Genomic DNA, 25,268 nt, shown 5'->3' with positions numbered 1-25,268 from the left:
TAACTAAAGACAAAATTCAAACTCCTCAGCCAAACACTCAAGTTGCTCCATCATCTCTGCTCGCCCATCCTGGATCAACATCCTGCATACTCCTATAAGAACCTTCTGTTTCAACTAATTCTCTCACAGTCCTCTAAATACACCTTATACTCATTCAACAAGCATCTGAGAATCTATGGAGCCAAGCAGTGTGCTAACACTATATGCAAAGATGAAGACACAATGACCTTAAAAGACCACAGAATATAGTAGAAAAAGACATAACCAAAAATAGTTTCAGTAGACTATAACTATAGTCACAAAAGAGCAAAGGTAGGGTAGCTGCACGGAACGGAGTTGATCAGTTCTGTAGATGAAGAAGTCCCCTCTGGGAGGCTCTGCTCTGCTCAGTCAGGTCCAATTCTTTGCAACCCCACGGACTGTAGACCACCAGGCTCCTCTGTCCATGGAATTTTCCAGGCAAGAATATTGGAGTGGGTTGCCATTTCCTCCTCCAAGGGATCTTCCCGACCCAGAGATGGAACCTGCATTAACTCTTGCGTCTATTGCATTGCAAGCGGATTCTTTACCATTGAGCCATCAGGGAAGCCCAAGAAGAGGTAAAAACCTATATAGATCTTTAACCAGAAAAGACACTAGAAAATGCTGCCAAAGACCCACAAGCCCTCCCGGAAATGCACTGGGTTCAGATAGTTTCAGAGACAGGTAATTTCAGTGTTATTTAAACTGCTGGGGGGAGACAGGGGTTTAAAAAAAATTTTGGATTTATACTCTAAGGATAAATAATAAACTTGATGCCAAATGTGACAAAGAGAGAACACACACTCTTTCACATACAGAATTACAGAAGAATTTTTGTTACGAACATAAATGCAAAACCCAAAATAAAATAAAAAATCTATCCAACATTTTAATTTTAAAAATTATATTCCATGCATGCATGGTATAGAATGTTTATTCTAACATTAAGAAATCTGTTAACATATTCACTATATAGTAAATTAATGCAATGGAACCAAGCCATCAGCAAGCTAAAACACAAAGGGCACTGATCAAGCCCAACATCCATTTCATTTTCTTTCTACCTGGAGCAAGGATTACTATCAAACTCCACTCTCTGGGCCAGACACCCTTGCCGCTCACGCACTACACAACCTACATCTGTGAATTCATTGGCCAGCCAACGGCCTCAACTCCAAGCTCTAACAATGTGCACCCAACTCTCATTCTTAATTAAGACTTCTTAGTAACTAGGACGAAAAAGAAATTTTTTTCTGATATGATAAGATCTATCTCAAGGAAGCAACACCTCTTATGTAGCATTCAGACCAAAAATAATACATAACTTGAATCTAATCATGAGGAAACACCAGACAAACCAAATGAGGAACATCATATTTAAAAAAAAAAAAAAGGCTGTCTTCTTCAAAACCTATCATGTCATAAAAGACAAAAAAAGACTACAGAACTGTTCCAGATTAAAGGAGACATGAGAAACATGACAACTAATACCACATGTGATCCCACAACAGATCCTGTTGAGGGGGGAGATGCTGAAAGAGACTTTACTGGATCAACTGACAACTTGTAACAGAAGGCAGATATGAGTAAACTCCGGGAGTTGGTGATGGACAGGGAGGCCTGGCGTGCCGCAGTCCGTGGGGTCGCAAAGAGACGGACACTACTGAGCAACTGAACTGAACTGATAATCAAAGTTGTATCAGTGTTAAATGAACTAAGCTGATAACTTTTCTTTAGGTATGTAAAAAATATCCCTACTCTTGGAAAATACTCACTGAAGTATTTAGGGGTAATTGTGTGCAATCATGGGCAATAATCTAAGAAGCTTAAGAAAATTGTTATTTTATATATGTGTGTGTGCCTGCGTGCATGTATGTAGAGGATGAGAGAGAGGGAGGGTGAGCAAGCACAAAAAGGGTATATGCACTCTTGGGCATTTATCCCAGAGAACTGAAAACTTAGGTTCACACAAAAACCTGCATATGCATGTTTATAGCTGCTGCTGCTAAGTCACTTCAGTCGTGTCCAACTCTGTGCGACCCCATAGACAGCAGCCCACCAGGCTCCGCCGTCCCTGGGATTCTCCAGGCAAGAACACTGGAGTGGGGTGCCATTTCCTTCTTCATTGCATGTAAGTGAAAAGTGAAAGTGAAGTCACTCAGTCGTGTCCGACTCTTAGGGACCGCATGGACTGCAGCCCACCAGGCTCCTCCATCCATGGGATTTTCCAGGCAAGAGTACTGGAATGGGGTGCCATTTTATTCATAACAGCCAAACACTGAAAACAACCCAGCTGCCCTTCAACAGATAACTGCTTAAATAAGTGATGGTTCATCCATGCCATGGAATACCACTCAGCAGTAAAAAGGAACAAACTATTGACACACACAACAACCTGGAGAAATCACAAGGGAACTATGTTGAGTGAAAAATGTCAGTCTCAGAGGTTATGTACTACATATCTCATCCCATGTACAAAGCATTCTTGAAACAACAAATTAGAGAGAGAGAGTTTAGTGGTTGCCAGGGTTCAGCCATGCAAGGGAAATGACTACGGCTGTGAAAATGCAAGACAAGACATCCTCGGGAAGGGACTATTCTCTGTCTTGACTGTGGTGGTAATCATACAAATCTACAGATGTGACAGAATGTAATACACACACAGACATAGAGTACAAGTAAAACTGGTACAATTGCAATAAGATGGGTGAGTTGTATTGATAATCAATTTCTGGGTTGTGATATATTATAGCTCAGCAAGAGGAAACTGGATGAAACGCAAACAGGATCTCTATTATCTCTTACAACTGCATATGATTCCACAAGTATCTCAAAATAAAGAGCCTAATTTAAAAGTAAAGTTTAAAAAGGATAAAAGTTAAAACGAAAAACAGCCACAGAAAATAATTCATGAATAATGGTAAAGCACTAGAAGCATTCCAAGAGCAGGAAAAGGCTGCCAGCTATAATACTGTTATTCAGTATTGTTCTAAAGAAGCTAGCTGTTGCTATATGACAAAAAAAGATAATATAAATATTAGAAAAGAGACAAAATGATCAATTATAAATGAAATCATCGTCTACCTAGAAAATCCAACATAATCAAGTGATAATGTATCACAATATGAGTTCAGTAGTGTCCAAATACAACACAGATGGTTGTTATCTGGAACTGACTAACTTAGGGTTTTTCAACTTTACAATGGTGTGAAAGCGACACACATTCTGTAGAAACTCTACTTCGAATTTTGGTCTTTTCCCAGGCTAGTAATGTCTGGAAGATGATCTACTGTGATGCTGAATAGCAGCAATGAGCTGCAGCAAGCAGTCATCCACACCCTTACAAGGGTGACCAACTGATACACTTACAATCATTTTGGACCCAGACAATCCTTTTGTTCTTCACTTTCAGTACAGCATTCAATAGATTTCATGAGCTATTCAACATTTTATTATAAAACAGACTTTGTGTTAGATGATTCTGCACCCACTCAAGGCTAATATAAGTGTTCTGGACGCATTTAAGGTGGCAAGGCTATGCTATGATGTTAGGTAGGTAGGTTAAGTGAAGTTAAGTGAAAGTCGCTCAGTCATGTCCACTCTTTGCGACCCCATGGAATTCTCTAGGCCAGAATACTGGAGTGGGTAGCCTTTCCCTTTTCCAGGGCATCCTGACCCAGGAATCAAACTGGGGTTAGATTCTTCACCAACTGAGCCACAAGGAAAGCCCAGTTAGGTAGGTTAGGTGTAATAATAGAGAAGGAAATGGCAACCCACTCCAGTACTCTTGCCTGGAAAACTCCATGGATGGAGGAGCGTGGTAGGCTACAGTCCATGGGATCGCAAAAGGTCGGACATGACTGAGCAACTTCACTGGTTCACTGAGAAGTAATCCCAGATGATACCACTCTAATGGCAGAATGTGAAGAAGAACTAAAGCACCTCTTGATGAGGGTGAAAGAGAAGAGTAAAAAAGTTGGCTTGAAATTGAACATTCAAAAAACTAAGATGATGGCATCCAGTCTCATCACTTCATGGCAAATAGAAGGGTAAAGTGGAAGCAGTGACAGAGTTTATTTTCTTGGGCTCCAAAAGCATTGCAGACAGTGACTGCAGCCATGAAATTAAAAGACACTTGCTCCTTGAAGGAAAAGCTATGACAAACCTAGACAGAGTATTAAAAAGCAGAGACATCACTTTGCCAACAAAGGTCCATCTAGTCAAAGCTATGATTTTTCCAGCAGTCATGTATGGATGTGAGGATTGGACCATAAAGAAGGCTGAGTACCAAAGAACTGATGCTTTCGAATTATGGTGCTGGAGAAGACTCTTGAGAGTCCCTTGGACTGCAAGATCAGACCACTAAACCTTAAAGGAAATCAATTCTGAATATTCATTGGAAGGACTGAAGCTGAAACTCCAATACTTTGGCCACCTGATGCGAAGAGCCAACTCATTGGAAAAGACCCTGATGCTGGGAAAGATAAAAGGCAGAAGAAGGGGATGCCAGAGGATCAGATGGTTAGAGAGCATCACCGACTCAATGGACATGAATTTGAGCAAACTCCGGGAGATAGTGGAGGACAGAGGAGCCTGGTGTGCCGCAGTCCATGGGATCTCAAAGAGTCGGATGGGACTTAGTGACTGAACAAGGACCCCATCATAAGGAAGGTCTGTATATAAAAGTCAATAGTCTTTTTATTATATTCCACTAATAATCAATTTCCATGGGGTCACAAAGAGTCAGACATGACAGAGCAACTGAACTGAACAATCAATTAGAAAATTTTGTAAAAAAAAAAAATAATTTTGTTCTATTTATATATACTTTTAAATTGTTTACATAAGTCATTTGCAACTATTTTTTAATACTTAAGTTTTTTCCCCAGGAATATAATGACTATGTACCTCTAATAGGCTTCTCCAAAACAACGTATTCCCAGTTCTCCCCCATTAAGTACTGTGTTTATTTTTCCCTGATTTGCTCTTCCTCAGTACCCAGTCCCAAAGATTTTAGAAAGCAGATTCAAACCTATTTTCCAGTTCCCCAAAGCTTCAAGTACTTGGAACAAGCCTAAGCCAGATATAAAGATGAGGATCTAAGGTTTCTTCCAGAATCTCCATCTTGAATCTCCATCTTGCCAGGAGCTAGAATCCCTTCAGTCAGCTCTAGGAGACTCAAAGTGTGCATCCTTCTAGACCTCAGGAGCATCTTCAAGAGGTTTCTCTCCCCTATGAATTCCAATTTCACAGTCAGTGAAGGTCATTCTAGAGTAGAACCATGTTTAATCCAACCATTTCTAGTCATGGCCTCTCACATGAGCCCCCATTTCAAATTCAAGCTGCTGCTAAACCACCATCAGCCCAATCCATTTCCTCCAGGTGGATCTGTTGTGTGGTGCATCCTAGGTAAAAGCCAAGACCGTGTCTCAGTCCTTACACAGAGTCCTTATACACTCCTGCTAAGTTCCAGGTCTCCCAGGACAACAAGAAACATCCTCAGTTAAGAAAAAAGGACAGAAAAAAATAAATTATTTTCATAGTTCTTGAAGAGCATGGAGCCTATTAGAAAAGGAAAGAATGGCATACAATTTTAAGAAACGGAAGAATTTCTTTCATCTATGTTTTAATATAAATTCAACTCTCTCATAATGTTTTCATTCCAAAAACAGCAGGGCATTAAATTCTTAAGTGAACAATGGCACCGGTCTACACCATCCTAAAAATGCCAACAGTCTAGCAATGAACCATCTCTTTAATTGTCTTTGCTTCCCAAAGTGTAAGAAAGGAAACTCCCACTCAGACACAGCACATTCATAATGACCATTCTCTTCAGAAAGTAGGATTACTAAGGATTCTCACTTTAATGCATACATTTTAGTCATGTTTGATTTTTTCTTTCTTACAAGAGCATGAACTACTTTTGTCAAATAACATTTTATATACATATATATATTTTTAACTCTATTCACTAATAATAAAAACAATCTAGATTTGTTGATTAAAAATAATTATGCTTTCTCATAATCAAGTTGGTTCAGTAATTTAAGAGGTTTTCAATATTTACAGATCATATGACTGCCCATCTTGAAAAAGCTCAAAGGATAAACTCATAAATTATTAAGACTAATGATTTCAGCAAGAATGACAGAAAAGGCAGATTCAACAACAAAATATTATCAACAAAATTCCTATATGCCCACAATAATTAATTTAAAAATATGAGAGGACAAAAGATCAATTCTAAGTAACAACCAAAATCACAAAATGTTGAGGACTTGAGACTTCTGTGGTGGTGCAGTAGTTAAGACTCCATGCTTCCAACGCATGGGGCACAGGTCAGATACCTGGTCGGGAAACGAAGATCTCACATGACACCCAGCGAGGCCAAAAAAAAAAAACAAAACTCTAGGACCAATATTAATAAGATTGATAACAAGATTTGATTTACATTTTCAAATTATTTTTAAAAATATAAAAGACCTAAACAAATAAATCCTGCTCTTATCTAAAAAGACTCAATATTATAAAGATGTTAGTTGCAAATTAGTCAAAAAATTCAACATAACTACAATTGAATTCCAGTCACAACTTTTTTACAGAAACTAAGAAGCTGATCTTAAAAATCAAATGGAAGAAAAAATGGGCAAAGAATGTGAATAGACATTCTTTCAGAAAAGATATATTAATAGCTAAGAAGTTCATGAAAAGATGTCCAACATCATTAGTCATTAAAAAAATGCAAATCAAAAACAATAAGGCTCCATTCATACTTAAATCTAGAAAATAACTCCTAGACACCTGTTGGTGGTGGTTTTAATCACTCAGTTGTCTCCAACTCTTTGCAATCCCATGGACTATAGCTCTCCAGGTTCCTCTGTCCATGGGATTGCCGAGGCAAGAATACTGGAGTGGGCTGCCGTTTCTTCTCTAGAGGATCTTCCCAACCCAGGGAATCAAACCTGTGTCTACTTGCACTGCAGGCAGATTCTTTACCGCTGAGCCCACCAGGGAAGCCCAGTCACCTGGTGGTAGGAAGTTAGAAAATCCTTGATTTTCATCTTTTCTTCTGAAGTTGCATTACCAAGGAATTCATGGGGGTAGAGAGGGTTTACAGCAAAAGACATGTGTGTGCTCTTTGATGAAACTCACTGAGAACCACTAGCAATCACTTCAGGGGGCTCCAGCAAGAAGGGCATTTGCCAGAACTGAAGAGTAAAAAGGTTTGCTGAAGATAATTAAAAGCACTGCAAGAAGAATGACGTGACTTGAACAGTAAGACATTTTTCCATTAATTATTTTTTAACCAACTGAAACATAATGAAACCTTGGATGAAACCTCAGCTCTCAATTCCTTTGAGATACAAAGATCAGAGTGAGTCCAGTTGAGCACTTGAAGTGTCAGGACCAATTCTGCATGTGGTGGGCAGTTGTGAGTTCAAAGACAGTATCACATGTACTCCTCCCTACCAGCCAGAAGTAAAAAAGTCCCAAAGAAACAGGCTTGGGCTCTGCCCACAACACTGTCATCTGAGCATTCCTTTCATTAGAACAATACAAGATTATACAATGACCCTTAAGTTGAAGCAGGATTCTAGATGCCAGAGAAAGTGGGATACTCTTAGGGTATGGTAAGCTGACTGCTGACACAATCAATAAATGAATTAGCGTAAAGTATGCTGACTTCTTCGGAAGGAATTTTATGAACACAAGATTTAAGACTTCTTATACAATAAGCAATGCAATCACAAGTACTAATAAAGGTTGGATGGCATCACCGACTTGATGGGCATAAGTCTGAGTAAACTCCAGGAGTTGGTGATGGACAGGGAGACCTGGCGTGCTGCAGTCCATAGGGTCGCAAAGAGTCGGACACAACTGAGCGACTGAACTGAACTGAAGGGTGCTATGAACTAAAGGTGGTGTTGGAGAAGACTCTTGAGAGTCCCCTGGACTGCAAGGAGATCAAACCAGTCAATCTTAAAGGAAATGAGTCCTGAATATTCACTGGAAGGACTGATGCTAAAGCTGAAACTCCAATACTTTGGCCACGTGATGCAAAGAACAGACTCATTGGAAAAGACCCTGATGCTGGGAAGGATTAAAGGCAGGAGGAGAAGGGGACGACAGAGGATGAGATGGTTGGATGGCATCACTGACTTGATGGACATGAGTTTGAGCAAGCTCCAGGAGTTGGTGATGGACAGGGAAGCCTGATGTGCTGCTGTCCACAGGGCCTTAAAAGAGTCGGACATAACTGAGCGACTGAACTGGAGAGTGCTATGTAAGAAAATGTTATTAATCAATCAATAAACCTAGAAATGAATTATGTGCAAGACTGTACTAAGGAATGAAGGGAAATTTTAAAGTCTACATCTCTGAATCAGAAGCATGCAGCAGCTGAAATGACAAGATATATAAAAAAGCTGTGTTAGGGACTTCCTTGCTGGTCCAGGGGTTAAAATCTGCCTTGCAATGCAGGGGACGGGACACGGGTTCAATCCCTGGTCTGAGAACTAAGATCCCACATGCTGCAGAACAACTAAAACCTATGCACTGCAACTACTGAGCCTGTATGCCACAACTACAGAGTCCACATGCTACAATTGGGACCCGACACAGACAGTTAATATTTTTTTTAAAAAGCTGTGTTAAAGCCAGACATCAAAGATACTCCACAATTCAGTCTAACCTCCCTAGCTGTCTGCTTTCCACACTCATACCCAATTCAGCTAAACACATGCCTTACTCTTCCAAACCCCACATGTTGCAATACACTCTTCTCTCCTCAAAAGCTTCACCCTCCTTAGAGCACCAAGCAAAATCTCACCTTTCCTTGAACACTCATCCCAAATGCTTCCTGAGTTCCTGGAAGTCTTTTATGACCTATATATTCCCTTATGATCTTTCATAATCCTTCTCTATTATGGTTCCATCCCTTCTCTTACTTCTGTTTTAGTCATACACTTGTCTTATCCCTGCTACTGAAGCAGGAGTAATGGAAAGAGCAGAACTCATGGAAAAATCTAGATTTTAACCTGAACATTAACTACCTAACCTTGACCAAGCCAAACTATTTAGCTTTCTTAAGTCTATATACAAATACACAAAACAGGGAAATCATTATGTATCTTGTATTACTTCATTAATAAACAGAGTTTAATGTGTGGACTGTGTGCATGTAAGAAAGAAGAGCAGAGAGACAAAGAAAGAAAGAGAATGTAGAAATATATAAGAATAATAAAAGAGGAAGGAAACTAGTAGTTATTAGAATTGTGTGTTTAAAAAGTTAAGGGACTTCCCTGGTTCGGATTCGACCCCAGTCATAGACGATCCCGCATGTGTGGCGACCACTACGCCCTTGCACCACAACTATTTAGACTGCATTCCAGAGCACCAGAACCACAACTGCCAAGCCCACGTACTACAACTATCGAAGCCTGCAAGCCCTAGAGCCCATGTTCTGCAACAAGAAAGGTCATTGCAATGAAAAGCCCACGTACCACACCTAGAGAAAGCCCACACACAGCAACAAAACCTGAGTGCAGCCAAAAATAAATTAGTTAATTTTAAAAATAAAAAGTTAAAGAAAAAACTGAACAGGTTAAGAGACAGTTGAAGACAATAAAAAGGATCCAAATCAAACTTTTAAAAATAAAAATGATGATGCCCACGGTATAAAACTACCCTGGATGGGATTAACAGCAGATTAAACGCTGCCGACAAAAAACTAGTAAACCTGAAGAAAAGCAATAGGGGGACTTCCCTGATGGTCCAATGGCTAAGACTCCACATTCCCAATGCTGGGGGCCCTGGTCAGGGCTCACAGATCCCACATGCCGCAAACAACACCCAGCAGCCAAATAAATAAACAAAAGAAATGAATATTAAAAAAAACAATTAAAGGAACTCCTTAAAGCAAAAAGTGGTAATAGATGTAAATCTGGATCTACAGAAAAGGAAGAGAACTAGTAAAAGTAACTTATTGGTAAATATAAAAATTTTATCCTTAAAGTTTAAGTCTCTTTAAAAGACAATTGATTATTTATGAATAATAATAACAATGTATACTGGAATTGATCACATATGTAGAAGTAAAACCTTTTTGGCCAACCCAATAATTGACCATATTAACAAACTAAAAATGAAAAAACATATGACCACCTCAGTAGACGCAGAAAAAGCATCTGATGGAATCCAACATTGATGTCTGATTTTAAAAAAACACTTACAAACTAGGAAGAGAAGGAAACTCCTTTACTGACAAAGAACATATACCAAAAGCCTACAACTATCATCACGCTTAGTGGTTGAAGACTGAATGCTTTCTTAAGATCAAGAATAAAACAAATATATCTACTTCCACCACTTCTATTTAACATTGTACTGGAAATTAAAGCCAGTACAGAGAGAAAAAATTAAAGATTAAAAAGGAAGAAGTAAAACTGTATTCCCAGATAACATAATCTTTATGCAGCAAATCCAATGAAATCTATTTTAAAATCTACTGGAATGAGCAAGCATAGACAAGATGACAGAGAAAAATCAATGCACAAAAGTCAATCATATTTCTGTACACTCAGTCAAAAATATAAATTCTTAAAAACTATCATTTTAATAAAATCAAAAATACAAAATACATAGGACTAATTGTGACAAAGAACAGCAAAGCTGAAGGACTTACACTGTCTGACTTCAAGTCTTTCTTACAAAGCTATAGTAATCAAATCAGTGTAGTACTGGCATCAATACAGACAAACAGATGAAAGAAAACAAAATAAGTCAAGAAACGGAACCAAATATATATATAAATATTCAACTGAGGTATAACCTAGGTACAAGGGAATTTAGTGAAAATATAGTCTTTTCAACAAACAGTTCTAGAACAATCAGATTCCATATAATTAAAAAATGACCTCTGATCCATACCTTACACTATGTATAAAAATTAACTCAAAGTAGATCATAAGTCTACAGTAAAGTGAAAGTACTAGTCACTTTGTCCTGTCAGACTCTTTGCAACCCCATGGACTGTAGCCTGCCAGGCTTCTTTGCCCATGGAATTCTTCAGGCAAGAATACTGGAGTGGGTTGCCATTCCCTTCTCCAGGGGATATTCCTGACCTAGGAATCAAACCCAGATCTCCTGCATTGCAGGTGGATTCTTTACCATCTGAGCCTCCAGGGATATAGGTCTAAAAGTAAAATCTAAAACTAAAGCTTCTAGAACATATCACAAACATATTATTGTGAAAATAGGCAAAGAAAGTTTTTAAGCAAGAAAAGCAGAATTCATAAAAGAAAAAATTGTTAAGTTGGACTTCATCAAAATTAAGAACTGTTCTTCAAAAGTCATCATTTAAGAGAATAAAAAGAAATTAGGAGAAAACATGGTGGAGAGTTCTGACAAAACGTGGTCCACTGGAGAAAGGAATGTCAAACCACTTCAGTATTCTTGCCTTGAGAACCCCATGAACAGTATGAAAAGGCAAAGAGATATGACACCGAAAGATGAACTCCCCAGGTGGGTAGGTGCCCAGTAGGCTACTGGAGAAGAGTGGAGAAATAACTCCAGAAAGAATGAAGACAGAGCCAAAGCGAAACAACACCCAGTTGTGGATGTGACTGGTGATAGAAGTAAAGTCCGATGCTGTAAAGAACAATATTGCATAGGAACCTGGAATGTTAGGTCCCTGAATCAAGGTAAATTTGAAGTGGTCAAACAGGAGATGGCAAGAGTGAACATCAACATTTTGGAATCAGTGAACTAAAATGGGACTGGAATGGGTGAATTTAATTCAGATGAATTAAATTAAATTCTTGTGGGCAAGAATGAAGAAGAAATGGAGTAGCCCTCATAGTCAACCAAAGAGTCGGAAATGCAGTACTTGGGTGCAAGAATGATCTCTGTTCATTTTCAAGGCAAACCATTCAATGTTACAGTAACCCAAGGCTGTGCCCCAACCACTGATGCTGAAGAAGCTGAACAGTTCTATGAAGACCTACAAGACATTCTAGAACTAACAGCAAAAAAAGATGTCCTTTTCATCATAGGGGACTGGAACACAAAAGTAGGAAGTCAAGAGATACCTGGACTAACAAACAAGTTTGGCCTTGGAATACAAAATGAAGCAGGGCAAAAGCTAACGGTTTTGCCAAGAGAACACACTGGTCATAGGAAACACCCTCTTCCAATGACACAAGAGACGACTCTACACATGGACGTCATCAAATGGTCAATACCAAAATCAGATTCATTACATTCTTTGCAGCCGAAGATGGAGAAGCTCTATATAGTCAGCAAAAACAAGACCAGGAGCTGATTGTGGCTCAGATCATGAACTCTATTTGGAAGTGACAAATAGATTCAAAGGATTAGATCTGATAGAGTGCCTGAAGAACTACGGACACAGGTTTAAGACACTGTGCAGAGGGTGGTGATCAAGACCATCCCCAAGAAAAAGAAATGCAAAAAGGCAAAACAGTTGTCTGAGGAGGTCTTAAAAATAGCTGAGAAAAGAAGAGACATGAAAGGCAAAGGAGAAAAGGAAAGATATACCCATTTGAATGCAGAGTTCCAAAGAATAGCAAGGAGAGATAAGAAAGCCTTCCTCAGTGATCAATGCAAAGGAATAGAGGAAGACAATAGAATGGGAAAGACTAGAGATCTCGTCAAGAAAATTTCATGCAAACATAGGCACAATAAAGGACAGAAACAGCATAGACCTAACAGAAGCAGAAGATATTAAGAAGAGGTGGCAAGAATACACAGAAGAACTATACGAAAAAGATCTTCATGACCCAGATAACCACGATGGTGTGATAACTCACCTAGAGCCAGACATCCTAGAATGCGAAGTCAAGTGGGCCTTAGAAAGCATCACTACGAACAAAGCTAGTGGAGGTGATGGATTCCAGCTGAGCTATTTCAAATCCTGAAAGATGATGCTGTGAAAGTGCTGTACTCAATATGCCAGCAAATTTGGAAAACTCAGCAGTGGCCACAGGACTGGAAAAGGTCAGTTTTCATTCCAATCCCAATGAAGGGCAATGCCAAAGAATTTTCAAACTACTGCACAATTGCACACATCTCACATGCTAGCAAAGTAACACTCAAAATTCTCCAAGCCAGGCTTCAACAGTACGTGAACAGTGAAATTCCAGATGTTCAAGCTGGATTTAGAAAAGGCAGGGGAACCAGAGATCAAATTGCTAACATCCGTTGGATCATCAAAAAAGCAAGGGAGTTCCAGAAAAATATCTACTTCTGCTTTATTGACTACACCAAAGCCTTTGACTGTGGATTACAACAAACTGTGGAAAATTCTTCAAGAGATGGGAATACTAGACCACCTTACCTGCCTCCTGAGAAATCTGTATGCAGGTCAAGAAGCAACAGTTAGAACTGGACATGCAACAACTGACTGGTTCCAAATTGGGAAAGAAGTACATCAAGGCTGTATATTGTCACCCTGCTTATTTAACTTAAATGCAGAGTACATCATGCAAAATGCCAGGCTGGAGGAAGCACAAGCTGAAATTAAGATTGCCAGGAGAAATATCAATAACCTTAGCTATGCAGATGACACACCCTTATGGCAGAAAGCAGAGAAGGCAATGGCACCCCACTCCAGTACTCTTGCCTGGAAAATCCCATGGATGGAGGAGCCTGGTAGGCTGCAGTCCATGGGGTTGCTAAGAGTCGGACACGACTGAGCGACTTCACTTTCACTTTTCACTTTCATGCATTGGAGAAGGAAATGGCAACCCACTCCAGTGTTCTTGCCTGGAGAATCCCAGGGATGGCGAAGCCTGGTGGGCTGCCGTCTATGGGGTCGCACAGAGTCGGACATGACTGAGGTGACTTAGCAGCAGTAGCAGTACGGCAGAAAGTGAAGAGAAATTAAAGACTCTCTTAATGAAAGTAAAAGAGAAGAGTGAAAAAGCTGGCTTAAAACTCAACATTCAAAAAAAACTAAGACCATGGCATCTGGCCCCGTCACTTCACGGCAAATAGATGGGGAAACAGTGGAAACAGTGATGGACTTATTTTCTTGGGATCCAAAATCACTGCAGATGGTGATTGCAGCCATGATATTAAAAGATGCTTGCTCCTTAGAAGAAAAGCTATGACCAACCTAGATAGCATATTAAAAAGTAGAGACTTTAGTTTGCCAACAAAGGTCTGTCTAGACAAAGCTATGGTTTTTCCAGTAGTCATGTATGGATGTGAGAGTTGGACCATAAAAAAAGCTGAGTGCCATAGAATTGATGCTTTTGAACTGTGGTGTTGGAGAAGACTCTTGAGAGTCCCTTGGACTGCAAGGAGATCAAACCAGTCAATCCTAAAGGAAATCAGTCCTGAATATTCATTGGAAGGACTGATGCTGAAGCTGAAGTTCCAATACTTTGGCCACCTGATGTGAAGAACTGACTCACTGGAAAAGACCCTGATGCTGGGAAGGATTAAAGGCAGGAGGAGAAGGGGACAACAGAGGATGAGATGGTTGGATGGCATCACCAACTTGATGGACATGAGTTTGAGTAAGCTCCGGGAGTTGGTGATAGACAGGGAAGCTTGGCATGCTACAGTCCATGGGTTCGCAGAGTCAGACACAGCTGAGCAACTGGATTGAACTGCGGAGAAAATATTTGCACATCCTGTGTCTGAAAAACGATATACATCCAGAATATATAAAGAACGTCTAAAAATCAGTGATAAGAAAACACACCCAACTAAAAATGGACAAACCATTTTTTGTCCATTTCACCAAAGAAGTTATATGGATAGCAAATAAGCTCATGAAAAGACACACAGCATCTTAGTCCTTAGAGAAATACAATTTAAAATCACAATGAGATACCATTCCACATCTATAAGAAAGACTAAAATTGAAAAGACTGACCAAGCCAAGTGTTGGCAAGGATGTGGAGGAACTGGACCTCTTATACATTGCTGGTGGTAAAGCAAAAGAGTACAGCCACTTTGGAAAATTTTGACAGTTTCTTTAAAAGTTAAGTATGTTCCTACCATATGATCTAGCCATTTTACTTCTATGTGCTTAACCAAGAGAAATAAAAGTATATATCCATACAGAAAGACTGGTACACAAATTTTCATAACAACCTCATTTTTTACCAACTAAAAATTGGAAATGACCAATATGTCCAACAATAGGTGAATGTATCAATAAACTGCAGTATATCCCTTCAAAGGAATAGTATTCAGCATTAAAGAGAAATCAACTACTGACATACTAAAGAATGAATATCAAAATAATTATGCTAAGTATAAGAAGCATAACCACAAACTATATGATTCCATTTGTGTAACATTCTAGGAAATTCTAGGAAACAAAATTAACATATAATTACAGAATGATCAGTGGTTGTCTTGGATGGGGGTCAAGGAGCCAAGGACATAATGAAAGTTTTGGGGGTGACGGATATGTTCACTATCCTGTCTGTGATGACACTCTCATAAGTACATACATCTATCAAAATTTTATAAATTGCAAATTTTAATAAGTACTGTTTATATATGTTGACTATATCTCAGTAAACCCGCTTTGTAAAAACATGGTCTTAACCGATAATTAATAATGCTTCATGATCCAAACTGGTTTGTATTCAATCATTAAAAGTATTTCCTGCCAATAATGTATGTGTTAGTCACTCAGTCATGTCCGAATCTTTGAGATCCCATGTACTGTAGCCCACCAGGTTCCTCTGTCCATGGAATTCTCCAGGCAAGAATACTGGAGTGTGTTGCCATGCCCTTCTCCAGGGGATCTTCCCAATCCAGGGATCAAACCCAGGTCTCCCGCATTGCAGGCAGATTCTTTACCATATGAGCTACCTGGGAAGCCCAAATAATGTATAGTTATAATGGCACCCCACTCCAGTACTCTTGCCTGGAAAATCCCATGGACGGAGGAGCCTGGTAAGCTACAGCCCATGGAGTCGCTAAGAGTCGGACGACTGAGCAACTTCACTTTCACTTTTCCCTTTCATGCACTGGAGAACGAAATGGTAACCCACTCCAGTATTCTTGCCTGGAGAATCCCAGGGACGGTGGAGCCTGGTGGGCTGCCGTCTATGGGGTCACACAGAGTCGGACACGACTGAAGCGACTTAGCAGTAGTAGCATAAAATTCATAAAGCATCTTTACTTCCAAAATATTAAGGAAGACTGATTTGAACTGACAAAATTCAGTAAATCATGATAACAAATGTCTTAATGCAGCAAAAGATACATGAACAACACAAATATATTTTCCTTTTTTAAATGTAAGATAACTAAAAAGAATAACAACCATGTAAATTATGGATATTAAATCGGATTAAACAAAAATAACGATGTGTTGTTATCTCCTTCCTGGCACAACTGCTACTACAGTTTCATATTCAACACTCTAAAACTGACTAAAGCAGACCATGGCAAAGAGAGAAAGAAGCAACTATTTCCCACACAGAGAAATGCTCTCTAAAAGACATGAAGCTAAACAGAAATGTTTGGAGCTTCTCTGCAAATCCCTCAGCACCTAGACAATCACTAGAAACCTCTTCCTCATCAAAGCCTAATGGGAGACAGAAACAATTCAGTTTAATTAAAGGAAGCCTGCAGAGGAACCTAAAGAGCAAAGTTCCTCAGTTAGCATTATATAACTTCCTGCCTCCTCCTGGTTTGGGCACCCAAGCTCTCAAGTCTATCAAATACGCCAACAATTACTGTCCCTCATTTGAAGGACTCTTTAAACCACCAGGAACAGGTGACTTCCTACTGTATCTGCCTACTTCATTACTTGCCCTTTTCCTTACGGTTCCTCTAGATCTTAGGTTGATGTTGACGTATCTAGCATTCATGCTGAAATCAGAATCTGATTTAGAGAAGTAGGATGATTCAGTGTGGGATTCCCAGGTGGTGCTAGTGGTAAAGAAAGTATTAGTTGCTCAGTCATCTCCAGCTCTTTGCGACCCCATGGACTACAGCCCGCCAGGCTCCTCTGTCCATGGAATTCCCCAGGCAAGAATATTGGAGTGGGTTGCCATTCCCTTCTCCAAGTGGTAAAGAACCCATCTGCCAATGCAGGAGACTTAAGAGATGTGGGTTCAATCCCTGGATTGGGAAGATCCCCTGGAGGAGAGTATGACAACCCACTCCAGTATTCTTGCCTGGAAAATTCCATGGACAGAGGAGCCTGATGGGCTATGGTCCATAGTGTCGCAAAGAGTCTGAAGCAATTTAGCATGCACAATGCAGAGTTGTGGAGGGATTATGGACTTTGAAATCAGACATGGGTTCATGTGTGTGGCATGCCAAGTCATTTCAGTTGTGTCCGACTCTTTGCGACCGTATGGACGATAGCCTGCCAGGCTCCTCTGTCCATGGGATGTTCCAGGCAAGAATACTGGAGTGGGGTGCCGCGCCCTTCTCCAGGGGATCTTCCCAACACAGGGATCAAACCTGGGTCTCCCGTATTGCAGGCACCAGGGAAGCCCGAACCCTAAGAACACATGCACAAAAAGACAAACACTGTGTGATTCCACTGTTATGAGGTACTTACAGTAGTCAAGATCAGAGACAGAAAGTAGATGAATAGTTGCCAGAGGCTGGGAAGAATAAGAAGTCATGGTTTAATAGGTAAAGAGTCTCAGTTTTACAGGATGAATAGTTCTGGAGATGAATGATGATGACTGCAAGACATTATGAATACATTTAATACCACTAAACAGCACATGGAAAATGGATAAGATAGCAAATTTTGGATTTTGTGTATTTTATCACAATTTTTAAAAATGGGGGGGGGAGTGTTTTTGGACTAGTGGCTGACTGCACTTGACTAAATCTACGAGTTAATCACCTAACTGCAGCTCTGGGGCATCCAGTTCTTACTGTGGTTCCAAATTAAATGCTCTCTGAAAAGTTCTTGTTGTCAAATCCTTTACCTCCTGTGACACGACCCAGAGGAGCATCCTGTGTAGCTCCCACCGCCCTCAGTCTAACAGAGATAATAAGAATTCTGCCTGTGCTTCCCTCACATCACCAATAATGGCACAGATGGCCGGACCACAGAGGGATTCACAGAACCATTCCAGGCCCATAGCGGGATTTGCACATGTGCTCAATAGTATTTGAATGAAAACGAGCTTCATTTCCTACAAAAACTCCCCAGAGAAAACAAAATACTTCTGAAGGTTAAAATAAAAGGACACTCGACAACTTGGATCCTACAAGGCTGATCCTCTAAGCCTGGTCAACATTACAGAAAACCAAAGTTTGGGATAAATGGGGAAACTGAAAACAAAAGTTTACAAATCTTCCCCACACAAGAAAATCCTCTGCTATACCTTTTTTGTACTTAAAATACTGAGGCATCTCAAAATCATTTCCAATCCAATACCTAAAATCAACCGGTCTGTAAGCATTGAAAGGTGAACACTATAAAATGTGGTACAAATATGATTCTTTCAAAACCAGTGAGCAGTAATAAAACTCACAAATAAGCACAAATCTTTGTCTCAAAATAAATCAGTCAAGCTAAAAAGTTTAACATGTTCTTTTTCTTTTCTGACTGCTTTTTCATCAAACTGTGCAGGGGAACCCAAGTATACATGCCATGGGCAAATACATGCCATAACGAGAGGGAAAAGGATACCCAGGATTTGAACTGACTGATGGGAAAAGGAAAGACATAGTGCAGAGGAGGAACATGAAGGTAACAAGGGGACACACCTTGTATAATATCACTTCTCTGAAGTATCTAGAGTAGTCAAAATCATGATAACAGAAAGTAGAACGGTGGTTGCCAGGAGGTGGCAGGAAGGAGAAATACGAAGTTGTTCAATGGGTACAGAGTTTAGTTTTTTTAAGCTGAAAAAGGGTGAGCGATGTTACACAACAGTGTAAATATAGTTAACTGTACACTTAAAAATGATCAAGGGGGTAAATTTTAGACTACGCATTTTTTAAATCTACAATTAGAAAAAAGAGTCTCAGAAATTAGTGCCCTGGAAGTCATGCTAATGCAAAAATATTTCAAATTGACTAACTTCAGTGTCCAGTCCTAATCTCTAAAATTCCTTTTTTCCCTAATTAGAAAAAAAAGTAGACGTGCCTTGCTAATGGTACATGCAGGTTTCCTTAACTACAAAAAACTGAAGGAGCGAGAAAACTAAAACAAGACAATACAAACACTAAGTGATGGTAGAAAATACAGAGCAGGCTAGTCAAACACAATCTAATTGTGCCATCCCTACCCACAATCTAGTCTAAGTCTGTAAGGAAAACTGTACAGGGACTTCCCTGGTGGTCCAATGGCTAAGACTCTAGTGCTCCCAATGCAGGGGGCCCAGTTTCAATCCCTGGTCAGGGAAATAGATCCCACATGCCACAATAAAGATCAAAGATCCTGAGTGCCACAACTAAGACCTAGGGCAACCAAATAAATTAAAATTAAATTAAATTTTTAAAAAACTGTATGGAAGCTTCTCTTTATGCCAAGAATAAAGAAAAACTCTTCTACCTGCTTACAAGGCCCAGCACCTTCTGGCCCACTTCTCCAGCCTCCCCTCTCCCCAGGCTTTTCTATAGTCTTCCTGATCCATACACAGGCCTGTACCTTAAGTTCCCACTCATCTCCATGAACCCTGCCATCACAGGGTCTTTTTACCCTTGCATTTGTTCTGACTGGAACATTCTTCCTTTGCTGTGTATCCTTCAGATCTCAGTTCAAATGTCACTTCTGGGATTTCTCTAACTCAAATACTTGTCACTGTTGCAGTTTTACATTCGTGTGGTTAATCTGATGGCATCTGCTGAGCACAAGGATCTTGTATGCACTCACTCTGCCCCATTTCCAATGCTAAACTCAGCACCTAGTACCAACTAAGCACTCAAATACCTGTTGAATAAGTGAATGCGCACCAAATCTATAAGAAAATAATAAAATATCACAGAATGTCTCCTTAGGAGTTTGTGCATCTTCACAAATGAATCTTGGAGGACACCCAAAGCAACTGAGCCTAAAGTTCCTACTCAACTATTTAGAAAACAAAAAAGTCAACTCAGATGCCTGTATAAATTTTCCTGGCCTTTCTATGTCTCTAAGCAAATGCTGAGCACTCTAAGCGCTTAATAAATACTTACTGAACTGAAATGAAATTATACTGTTTTGAATAATGGATATTTATATCTAAACTCCTACATTTTAGGCCCAAATAATACTTCCAATGGAGAAGGCAATGGCACCCCCACTCCAGTACTCTTGCCTGGAAAATCCCATGGACGGAGGAGCCTGGTAGGCTGCAGTCCATGGGGTCGCTAAGAGTTGGACACGACTGAGCGACTTCACTTTCACTTTTCCCTTTCATGCACTGGAGAAGGAAATGGCAATCCACTCCAGTATTCTTGCCTGGAGAATCCCAGGGACGGCAGAGCCTGATGGGCTGCCGTCTATGGGGTCGCACAGAGTCGGACACGACTGAAGCGACTTAGCAGCAGCAGCAGCAGCAATACTTCCAAAAATTGTTCATATGCCTCAGTTTTATCTCCATTCAGTTTAGTTCAGTCACTCAGTCGTGTCTGACTCTTTGCGACCCCATGAATCGCAGCATGCCAGGCCTCCCTGTCCATCATCAACTCCCGGAGCCCACCCAAACTCATGTCCATTGAGTCGGTGATGCCATCCAACCATCTCATCCTCTGTCGTCCCCTTCTCCTCCTGCCTTCAATCTTTCCCAGCATCAGGGTCTTTTCCAATGAGTCAGCTCTTCACATCAGGTGGCCAAAGTATTGGAGTTTTAACTTCAAAATCAGTCCTTCCAATGAACACCCAAGACTGATCTCCTTTAGGATGGACTGGTTGGATCTCCTTGCAGTCCAAGGGACTCTCAAGAGTCTTCTCCAACACCACAGTTCAAAAGCATCAATTCTTCGGCGCTCAGCTTTCTTCACCATCCAACTCTCACATCCATACATGACTACTGGAAAAACCATAGCCTTGACTAGACGGACCTCTGTCGGCAAAGTAATGTCTCTGCTTTTTAATATGCTGTCTAGGTTGGTCATAACCTTCCAAGGAGTAAGCGTCTTTTAATTTCATGGCTGCAGTTACAATCTGCAGTGATTTTGGAGCCCAAAAAATAAAGTCAGCCACTGTTTCCACTGTTTCCCCATCTATTTGCCATGAAGTGATGGGACTGGACGCCATGATCTTAGTTTTCTGAATGTTGAGCTTTAAGCTCTTTTCACTTTCATCAAGAGGCTCTTTAGTTCCTCTTCACTTTCTGCCATAAGGGTGGTGTCATCCGCATATCTGAGGTTATTGATATTTCTCCCGGCAATCTTGATTCCAGCTTGTGCTTCTTCCAGTCCAGCATTTCTCATGATGTACTCTGCATATAAGTTATATAAGCAGGGTGACAATATACAGCCTTGACGTACTCCTTTTCCTATTTGGAACCAGTCTGTTGTTCCATGTCCACTTCTAACTGTTGCTTCCTGACCTGAATACAGGTTTCTCAAGAGGCAGGTCAGGTGGCCTGGTATTCCCATCTCTTTCAGAATTTTCCACAGTTTATTGTGATCCACACAGTCAAAGGCTTTGGCATAGTCAATAAAGCAGAAATAGATGTTTTTCTGGAACTCTCTTGCTTTTTCGATGATCCATCGGATGTTGGCAATTTGATCTCTGGTTCCTCTGCCTTTTCTAAAACCAGCTTGAACATCTGGAAGTTCACAGTTCGCATATTGCTGAAGCCTGGCTTGGAGAATTTGAGTATTACTTTACTAGCGTGTGAGATGAACGCAATTGTGTGGTAGTTTGAGCATTCTTTGGCATTGCCTTTCTTTGGGATTGGAATGAAAACTGACCTTTTCTCGTCCTGTGGCCACTGCTGAGTTTTCCAAATTTGCTGACATCGAGTGCAGCACTTTCACAGCATCCATTACCACTGGATTAATTAATTATAATGTCGTTATCCAATAACGTTTGAATAAAGCTTAGCCCAGGGGTCTCCAACCCCCATGGTACGGGTCTGTGGCCTCTTAGGAACTGGGCAGCACGGCAGGAATTGAACAGCCGGTAAGCAAGCAAAGCTTCCTCTGTATTTATAGCTGCTTCCCATCGCTCCCATTACAGCCTGAGCTCCACCTCCTGTCAGATCAGCAGCCAGATTAGATTCTCACAGGAGCTCAAACCAAAACAAGACTATGGAGTAGACTGACATAAGCAACATACTTTAGGTGTCATTGTCCCCCATCACCCCCAGATGGGACCATCCAGTTGCAGGAAAACAAGCTCAGAGCTCCCACTGATTCTGCATTACTGTGAGTTGTACAACTATTCCATTATATGTGCAACTATTCCATTTTATGTGCGTTCATGCTAAGTCGCTTCCGACTCTTTGGGACCCTGTGGACTGTAGCCCTCCAGGCTTCTCTGCCCATGGGATTCTCCAGGCATGAGTACTGGAGTGGGTTGCCATGCACTCTTCTGGGGGATCTTTCCCATCCAGGGATCAATCCCACCTGTCTTAGCTTACATCTCCTACATTGGCAGGCAGGTTCTTTACCACTAGTGCCACCTGGGAAGCCCCATTTCATTATACATCACAATGTATAATACTAGAAATAAAATGCACAATAAATGTAGTGTACTTGAATCAACCCCAAGCCATCCATGCAACCCCAGAAAAATTACCTTCAGGAAACCAGTCCCTGGTGCCAAAAAGATTAGGACCTCTGGCTTAGAGCATCCTTAGTCCCACTGCTTCAAACTCAATAAGGGAGGTTTTCAGTCCTTTGTATTTTAATATAAATTTTACTTTGTCAGTTTCTGGGGTCAGGGGAGTTGGAAACAAGCCAGCTGGGATTTCGCTATTGTGTTGAAACTGTTTTCAAATGTAAGTCAGAGATATTAACAACACCTGTCCCTACTTTTTCAACCTGGTAAATGTCACTTGAGTCTTTTTTCCCCAAATCTACTCAGTCTCAAGGAGAGTTCCTTCTGTAGAAAACTGTTAAGACACAAAATCTAACTCACATAATACTAAATAAACTAAAATTCCCGGGTAGCTCAACTGGTAAAGATCTGCCGGCAATGCAGGAGACCCCGGTTCAATTTCTGGGTCGGGAAGTTGCCCTGCAGAAGGAATAGGCTACCCACTCCAGTACTCTTGGGACTCCCTGGTAGCTCAGACAGTAAAAGAATCCGCCTGCAATGAGGGAGGCCTGGGTTCCATCCTTGGGTTGGGAAGATCCCTTGGAGGAGGGCATGGCAACCCACTCCAGTACTCTCGTCTGGAGAATCCCCATGGACAGGGGAGCCTGGCGGGCTACAAGTCCATAGGGTCGCAAAGACTCCGACGCGACTCAGCACAGCACAAATACACTAAAAACCAGAAAGCTAACCCCCAATTAAAGGATCAGTTCGAAATGTTGAACTAAATGAGTCTCCACGATCAACGAAGCAGATAAAAGTATACCACTCCGGAAGGCGCAAAGCAACAGGCAGACATCAAGTATTACAGCAAAGTGGCTGCTATTCAAGAATCCTAAGGCGCCCCTCCCCAGTCAATCCCAAACATCTTTATCGGGACCCAACAGAAAGCGTCCACAGGTGACCCGAACCTTGGAAACATCCCCTCGACAGCAACAGGCTGTTTAACTCTGCTTTTCCTCCCGGGGCATCATACTGAGTACAAGGGAGGGCCGGCGGGGCTCAGGTGCGAGGAGCCACGCCTGGGACCAGGTGGGCCCTGAGCAGGGGGGCGTGGGGTGGGCAGGGGCGACGTCAGGGCCGGGGGATCGATGCCAGAGACGGCCAGGGCACTCGCGCCTGGCCGCCGGCGCAGATGCCCATCCCCCTCCCGGGAAGGGTCGCGGTGGCCTTGAAGGCCAGCCCCGGGGTCGGTTCTGGGGAGGGGTCAAGGCGGGGGCGGGGGGCGGGGAGACCTCACCGTGGCTCCCGGGAGGCTAGCGCCGCCGCCGTCCCTCAGTTGCTAAGGAGAGTACTCTTCCGGGTCACGGGCGCCGAGTTATAGAGAGCAACGGTGGCCGGGAGGGGCCAAAAGCGAGGATGAACGCGCGCGGTCGCGGCGGTGGTCCCCGCAGTAGTTCTGTTGCCGCGGCGGCAGCAGGGCCCGAGCGGAGCGCTCTCCCGGCGGCCGGCTGTAGCCGGTGGCTCTAGATGCCTGCCCCCTACTCCTGGGCCAGCGGCTGGCGGGCGACCTCCCGCCCCTGCTCCTGATCGCGCCCAGCCCCAGTCCTCGGTACAGTGCCCTGCTGGACTGCCTCTCACACCACCCACTCCCCTATCCCTCCATCCCACTATAGCCCCCCACCCCGCTATAGCCCCCCACTCGCCGCTATCCTCGCCCCTGACGCCCCCAGCCCGCAGCTTCTAGCTCCCGGGTGTAGCCCTGCCGGTCGTTTCCTGTGACAGGTTATTTTTTTATTCATCCCTTGACTTACTCCACGCTCTGTTACACCTGCTCAGAGCTAGCTAGGTGCAGGGCTGGCCCTGGGATGCCGAGGTGGACCCCCCAGGCGTGGTTCCTTCCCGCTGAACGGACAGGTGGGTGGGAGGGCGGGCAGGCCGGCAGTATCCTGCAGACCAGGATGCTCAGAGTGAAGAAAGGTAGGGGGGCCTGCCCGAGGGGGCCCTACCCAGACTCAGGTGGGGAAAATCCAGGGGTGGAGACCTCAGCCAAGTTAAAAGGGTAGGGAAGAGTGATCCAGGGAGGAGAGTAGGCTCCCCGTTGAGAAACCCACTGAAAGAAAGGTTTGTTCAGGCCTGCCCTGGAAAATGTGTAGAGAAGAGAGTATGGTTAAGGCTGGAACCTAGAAAACAATATCATAGGTGTGAACAAAGGAAAAAGAACCCCCAAAGAGGAGGCAGCGTGTTCCTTTGAAAGAATGCTGAGAAGACAGCGGAAGAATTTCGGTAAGGAGGTGATCACCAGTGTCAAATGCTGTGTGGATCCAGAGCCCAGTGGTAACCATTAGTTCAGTTCAGTTCAGTTCAGTCGCTCAGTCTTGTTCGACTCTTTGCGACCCCGTGAACCGCTGCTCGCCAGGCCTCCCTGTCCATCACCAGCTCCCAGAGTTTACCCAAACTCATGCCCATCCAGTCGGTGATGCCATCCAGCCATCTCATCCTCTGTCGTCCCCTTCTCCTCCTGCCCCCAATCCTTCCCAGCATCAGGGTCTTTTCCAATGAGTCAGCTCTTCACATCAGGTGGCCA

The 25,268-nt window shown here is 42.1% G+C and overlaps 1 protein-coding gene across 10 annotated transcripts in view; it reads right to left on the bottom strand.

The window, feature by feature from the left end:
* The window catches only part of DIS3L2 (DIS3 like 3'-5' exoribonuclease 2), a 365,476-nt gene extending 340,567 nt beyond the window's left edge, over window positions 1-24,909 (bottom strand). For 4 of the 10 annotated variants that reach the window (XR_014080899.1, XR_014080900.1, XM_081585673.1 and 1 more), the window contains exon 1: window positions 23,982-24,034. Coding sequence is in view for 3 of the 10 variants with exons in the window: in XM_081585671.1 (XP_081441797.1) it covers window positions 20,714-20,716 (3 nt within the window). In the remaining 7 variants the exon portion in view is untranslated. Of the gene's footprint in view, window positions 1-5,053; window positions 5,254-20,713; window positions 21,014-23,981; window positions 24,035-24,495 lie in introns of those variants that run through there. The other 6 variants (XR_014080898.1, XM_081585671.1, XM_081585677.1 and 3 more) reach the window with 3 other exon arrangements.
* Window positions 24,910-25,268: the final 359 nt, after the last annotated feature.

Source organism: Giraffa tippelskirchi, chromosome 3 (assembly GCF_054371585.1).
Source record: "Giraffa tippelskirchi isolate mGirTip1 chromosome 3, T2T-mGirTip1v1.2.pri, whole genome shotgun sequence".
Lineage (NCBI taxonomy): Eukaryota > Metazoa > Chordata > Mammalia > Artiodactyla > Giraffidae > Giraffa > Giraffa tippelskirchi.
The sequence above is the reverse complement of the archived record's forward strand: the minus strand, read 5'-3'. Positions and strand labels throughout refer to the sequence as shown.